A 6768-nucleotide genomic window follows, 5' to 3' on the forward strand; every position below is an offset into this window, starting at 1 on the left:
AGGCTTCTTCAAGTCCTGTAGCAGACAGTGCTCAGCACGTGGGGTTCCACAAAATCACACTGACCACTACAGAAAAATCTCTTCAGAAAAATTGTATCATACTTCTTTATTATGACTCTATAACTTTCAGGGCAACGGCTAATTTTACCCTTTCCCTGAGAGATAAAAGGAAGCTTTCCACCAACACATACTCTCGTTGGTCACACTGTAAGTACAAATTGTTGACAAGGGAGAATTTATAGGACAGAATGAGCAGAATCAAACAGGATTCCTGAAATGCAGAATGATACAAAAGCATGTATACATTTACATTAAAAAAGTGCTCCTAAAGCTATAATTAATTAATTAATACCATTAACATTTCTTAAAACAAAACAATCTCTTTGACTTAAACTTTCCCCTGTTTGCAATACAAAATACTGAAGTGCTTTGTTAGCATAGGAGAACCAGAAAAGGAAACTGACTAATAAATATACTTACCTCTTATCCATGGATGAAAAAGCCCTATACCTCAAAACACAGAAGAGAGTAAGACTCATCATCCTCATTCCACAAATGGGAAGTCTGAGGCAGACAGACAGACAAAATGGCTTGCCTGGTACAGTGCAGAGCCAGGAAAGGAACCCAGATCTCCTAAATTCCAGTCCAGTGCCCTAACCACTGAAATACATTGTCTCCCCTAGTCTCTTGTTATTTTCCACTTCGAGTGACATGCCAAAAGTAAACAAATAGCATAAATGATGGAAGATTTGTTTCAGATAATTTCACTTCTAACAATCTCTGGTGTACACGAGTGAGTAACAGGTGAGGAGGCTTTTAAAAATATGACTTTTAACCTGTCCATCTTAGTGCACAAGTAACATGAATAGCAACCACTGCTAACAGAATGTTAGGAAACATTAGGAAAGAGATAGATAATAAGACAGAAAATATCATATTGCCTCTATATAAATCCATGATATGCTCACATCTTGTATACGACACAGATGTGGTTGCCTTGTCTCAAAAAAGGAGAGAGAGAGATTCTAATTGGAAAAGGTACAGAAAAGGTACACCAAATGAAATTAATAGGCAGCAGGTTTAAAAACAAACAAATGGAAGTATTTCTTCACGCAGTCAACCTGTGGAATTCCTCGGCAGAGGATGTTGTAAAGGCCAAGACTATAACAGGGTTCAAAAAAGAACTAGATAAATTCGTGGAGACTAGGTCCATCAATGCCTTTTAGCCAGGATGGGCAGGAATGGTATCCCTAGCCTCTGTTTGCCAGAAGCTGGGAATCAGTGACAGGAGATGGATCACTTGATGATTACCTGTTCTGTTCATTCCCTCTGAAGCACATGGCACTGGCCACCGTCAGAAAACAGGATACTGGGCTCGATAGACCTTTGGTCTGACCCAGTATGGCCGTTTTTATGTTCTTACGTTATGCAGCTTTTCTTAAGATACAACATATAAAACTGTATTGCTTACCGTTCTTTTATTATGATTTCACCACAAGATTGACAGTAAAAGATGCAACTCTTCTGCGCCTTCAGACTTTCACTCAAAGTTGAAATTAATTCTATAGATATTAAAGAGGACATAACAAACATCAAGTTCCTGTTCAATCTACGTAAATTTGCACATAAAAAAAACTGGGTATCTACTCATTAGCTCCAGAAAGCTAAGATTCTAACTACTACAAGCAAGAAGAAAAATATTGACATTCCACACATCAAATTCTTTGTACACTTCTGCTTACAAGAAGAGAACAGGCAAGCAGAGCTGAAGGAAGACCCATATTCACAGCATCTAGCATTTACTGTAATGTATACATGCTGTATTTGAATAGTCATTTTTAACAGTTTTGCAAGCTTCACGTTGGAGGGGCTGAAGTTGTGTCAGGATCAAGAGGATCCTTTTAAAGTTACTTTTAGATCAAATTAAGTCTTAACCCTGTTAATGTAAGCTCTACTGATCTGTGGCTTTGCTGTGTGTGGTACCTCCCTTAATTTACCACACTAGATAGTTGGCGGGGCGGGGGGAGCAATATTCTAAACTGTCAACCAGGTACAGGTATATAATATAGCAACAAAATATGCTCTCTCTCAAAGAAGAAAAATGACAGTTTCCAATATAGCAATACCCTCTGCTGGCCAGCAAAGAGAAAAACACTACAACTAAAGCCAGTTCAGACAGCATATTTTCCCAGTTATAACAGAGAACTAAAAATAATCAATAAATATGACTGAATCAAGACAAAGCTACGTGTATCATTGTGGACAAATGAATTTGAACTTATCTGATGTGACGCAGAAGTAGGCAGCATATGCCACATTTTCAAAACTGGAGCCCTAAGTTGCCATAGTGAAAAATTAGGGCTGTCAATTAATCACAGTTAACTCATGCGATTAACTCAAAAAAATTAATCGCAATTTAAAAAATTAATCGCAATTAATCGCACTGTTAAATAATAGAATACTAATTGAAATTTATTAAATATTTTTGGATGTTTTCTACATTTTAAAATATATTGATTTCAATTACAACACAGAATATAAAGTGTACAGTACTCACTTTATATTTATTACAAATATTTTGCACTGTAAAAGAAGAAATAGTATTTTGCAATTAAATTAATACAAGTACTGTAGTGCAATCTCTTTATCATGAAAGTTGAACTTACAAATGTAGAATTATGTACAAAAAAAATAAGCAAAAAGAAAAGGAGTACTTGTGGCACCTCAGAGACTAACAAATTTATTTGAGCATAAGCTTTCGTGAGCTATGAAGTGAGCTGTAGCTCACAAAAGAAAAGGAGTACTTGTGGCACCTTAGAGACTAACAAATTTATTTGAGCATAAGCTTTTGTGAGCTACAGCTCACTTCATCGGATGCTGTAGCTCACGAAAGCTTATGCTCAAATAAATTTGTTAGTCTCTAAGGTGCCACAAGTACTCCTTTTCTTTTCGCAGATACAGACTAACACGGCTGCTACTCTAAAAAAAAATAAGTGCATTCGAAAATAAAACAATGTAAAACTTTAGAGCCTATAGGTCCACTCATTCCTACTTCAACCAATCGCTCAGATAGACAAGTTTGGTTACAATTTACAGGAGATAATGCTGCCCACTTCTTGTTTACGTCACCTGAAAGTGAGAACAGACGTTAGCATGGCACTTTTGTAGCCAGCATTGCAAGGTATTTATGTGTCAGATATGCTAAACGTTCGTATGCCCCCTGATTCTTCGGCCACCATTCCAGAGGCCAGGCTTCCATGCTGATGATTTTCGTTAAAAAAGTAATGTGTTAATTAAATTTGTGACTGAACTCCTTGGGGGAGAATTTTATGTTCCCTGCTCTGTTTTATCCTCATTCTCCCATATATTAGCAGTCTCGGACGATGACCCAGCACGTTATTCATTTTAAGAACACTTTCACTTCAGATTTGACAAAACACAAAGAGGGTACCAATGTGAGATTTCTAAAAATAGCTACAGCACTGGACCCAAGGTTTAAGAATCTGAAGTGCCTTCCAAAATCTGAGAGGGATGAGGTGTGGAGCATGATTTCAGAAGTCTTAAAAGAGCAACACTCCAATGCGGAAACTACAGAACCCGAACGACCAAAAAAGAAAATCAACTTCTGCTGGTGACATCTGACTCAGATAATGAAAATGAACATGCATTGGTCCGCTCTGCTTTGATCGTTATCAGCATGGACCCATGTCCTCTGGAATGGTGATTGAAGCATGAAGGGACATATGAGTCTTTAGCGCATCTTACACGTAAGTATCTTGCAGAGCTAGCTACAACAGTGCCATGTGAACACCGGTTCTCTCTTTCAGGTGACATTGTAAACAAGAAGTGGGCAGCATTATCTCCTGAAAATTGTAACCAAACTTGTTTGTCTGAGCGATTGGCTGAAGTAGGACTGAGTGGACTTGCTGGCTGTAAAATTTTACATGGTTTTATTTTTGAAGGCAGTTTTTTTGTACATAATTCTACATTTGTAAGTTCAACTTTCATGATAAAGAGATTGCATTATAGTACTTGTATTAGGTGAATTGAAAAATACTATTACTTTTGTTTTTTACACTGCAAATACTTGTAATCAAAAATAAATAAAAGTGAGCACTGTACACTTTGTATTCTGTGTCGTAATTGAAATCAACATTTTTGAAAGTGTAGAAAACATCCAAAATATGTAAATATATGGTATTCTATTATTGTTTAATCACTTGACAGCCCTCGTTATTTTCTCTCCTTGTTTTTCTCTCATATGTTTGAAATAACTTGTAAAGTCTCAGATTACCTGTAACCAAAAATTATATTTTTTAAACAATGGCCTTGATTTTCTTCTTCTCAAGGAATTTAGTATACAGTGTCTAATCAAAGGAAAACAAAATAATTGGTCACCCTTACTTGTATTTGAATCCGCTTGAACTTGCAGCCTCACATGTAAACCATCTCCAGCTATATACTGTAGTCCTCGACAGGAAGAAGGAACAATCCTGACCTCTGCAGGAAAGTTGATCATCTTGCAGGCTTGACAACTTTTTATCTCTAATGATCCTGAAGCCACTGTAATATCCACTGGCAAATTTCCTGCTTTTGGCTCACTAGAGATTTAAAATACACAAATTTTTATAGCAGTTAAAAAGAAAGCTTTACAATGAGGGTTTAGTAGTCATATATAATGTTGACTTGTTTAAGCAAACAAATTTTCTCAAAGTTGAAATGCTTCTGACTTTTATTTATTTAAATTTTGTGTCTATGGATGACGCAATGTTTTGTTGAGTCCAACATTAAGAAATGTATATGGATTAAAATCAAAAATGAATGCATGCTTTTCCACAATCCACAAATATTTGTCTCCAAATTAGTACAAAAAAGATTTATTTATTGGGAAATAAGACAGCAATGTAACTGTTTTTCTTTAACCTAAAATCATGAAACAAACTGTAAAGGAAGGCATAGTTTTAACTGTCAAAAATCCCAGTCGCATATCAGAATCAAAATTAAACAAAAATGAGAGACTGTAAGATGTTTACATGTTTAAAAGATAATGTGGGAAGGGCCACAATAATTATAAGTAAAATGTCCAGTCTTGCTCCCATTTAAATCACCAGCAAAATTCCCATCAAATTGCATGTGGCTAGAACTGGGTCCAAAGCATCTGAATCCCTTGCACTCATAAAATTCCCACTGAACCCTCAGAGTAGATTAAAACTAGAAAAGGAAATGGATCAGTTCCTAATGTTAATAATTACCTGTTCCCAGACAATACTATCAGGGAGCCAGAAAAATTAGTTAATTAGAAGAAACCAACACATTTAAATGTGGAAACTGTATTTTGCAGAAATCACAGAGGAAAACGTCACTTTTAATACTTTCTGTATAGGTTTGATGAGCCTTTGAAACTCACTGGGCCAACTTTTTCCAAGATTCATAGCAAGCAGTATGATATTCATTCATTTTCATCCACATTTTACACATTTTATTACATATGGAATGCATTTTGCTGATTTCTGCAGTCAAGATATTGAACTTCACAAATCAGGTACAGTGCCCACATAGTAGATTTTCAGAGTAACAGCCATGTTAGTCTGTGTTCGCAAAAAGAAAAGGAGTACTTGTGGCACCTTAGAGACTAACTAATTTATTTGAGCATAAGCTTTTGTGAGCTACAGCTCACTTCATCGGATGCTTATGCTCAAATAAATTGTTTAGTCTCTAAGGTGCCACAAGTACTCCTTTTCTTTTTGCATAGTAGATTTTGAAGCATTTGCAGATGTTATTGTTGAAAGTTACCTATGTATTTATTGAGGGAGGGGAAGGCGGGCAACAGGTTTATTTGCACTATGAAGTTTGGAATTCAAAGAATATATGAAACAGAATCAGATAAATTACCTCAGTAAATACATGAGCACCATCTAAATATTTTTCAGTTGACATGTAATGATTTTTAAGATTAGAAATTACATTAAGAGTAAAATTACAAAAAGAAAAGGAGGACTTGTGGCACCTTAGAGACTAACAAATTTATTTGAGCACAAGCTTTCATGAGATACAGCTCACTTCATCCGATGCATTCAGTGGAAAATACAGTGGGCAGATTTTATGTACACAGAGAACATGAAACAATGGGTGTTCCCATACACACTGTAACGAGAGTGATCAGGTAAGGTGAGCTTTTGCGGATACAGACTAACAGGGCTGCTACTCTGAAACCCATTAGAAACTATGACTACCTTGTGAGATTAGGCGGTGCTGGGATAGCAGCTGTGCATACACAAGGGGAATGGTGAAGGAGTGTGACTAGGTAACCACCAGCCCAGCGACATAAGGAGCGTTGGGTGCATCAAAATGCCAACAGGACAGTAAAAGTTTGGGGTGGGGGGGGTGCACGTTCTTGTCACCCAAGCGGTTGCACCTGAATCACCCCAGGTTCCCCACCATGCCCCCAAAAGCCCCGTAAGCAGGAGCTACTGAGCAGGCACAGCCAGGCAGCAAGGTAAGGGGCTCGGCCCCGCGCAGAGAGAGGGACGCGGACAGAGCCGCTCCTGTGCAATACCGGATAATCAGCAGCCCGCTCTGCAGCCTCCGCCTGATCTCCAGGAAAGCGGACTCCTCCATGTGGGCGCCGCCGGCAGCTCTCTGCCCGGGCCCCTGCTGTTACGGGGCTGCGGGACGCCCCTGGAGCTCGCCCAGGCCACTCCGGGTCAAGCCGGCCGCCGGTGAACCCACGTGCAGAGGGGACGGTCTGAACCCAGCCCAGGAAGCTCT

General features: G+C 38.2%; 1 protein-coding gene across 2 annotated transcripts in view; it reads right to left on the minus strand.

Annotated features, from left to right (window-relative positions):
* The window catches only part of UBE3D (ubiquitin protein ligase E3D), a 107739-nt gene extending 100971 nt beyond the window's left edge, over positions 1-6768 (minus strand). For both annotated transcript variants that reach the window (XM_074948036.1, XM_074948037.1), the window contains exons 1-3: positions 6557-6768; positions 4405-4601; positions 1472-1562 (exon numbers count right to left, since the gene is read on the minus strand). In XM_074948036.1, the coding sequence (XP_074804137.1) occupies positions 1472-1562; positions 4405-4601; positions 6557-6618 (350 nt within the window). In that variant the 5' untranslated portion in view covers positions 6619-6768. The remainder of the gene's footprint in view (positions 1-1471; positions 1563-4404; positions 4602-6556) is intronic.

This window comes from Natator depressus, chromosome 3, assembly GCF_965152275.1.
Source record: "Natator depressus isolate rNatDep1 chromosome 3, rNatDep2.hap1, whole genome shotgun sequence".
Classification (NCBI taxonomy): domain Eukaryota; kingdom Metazoa; phylum Chordata; order Testudines; family Cheloniidae; genus Natator; species Natator depressus.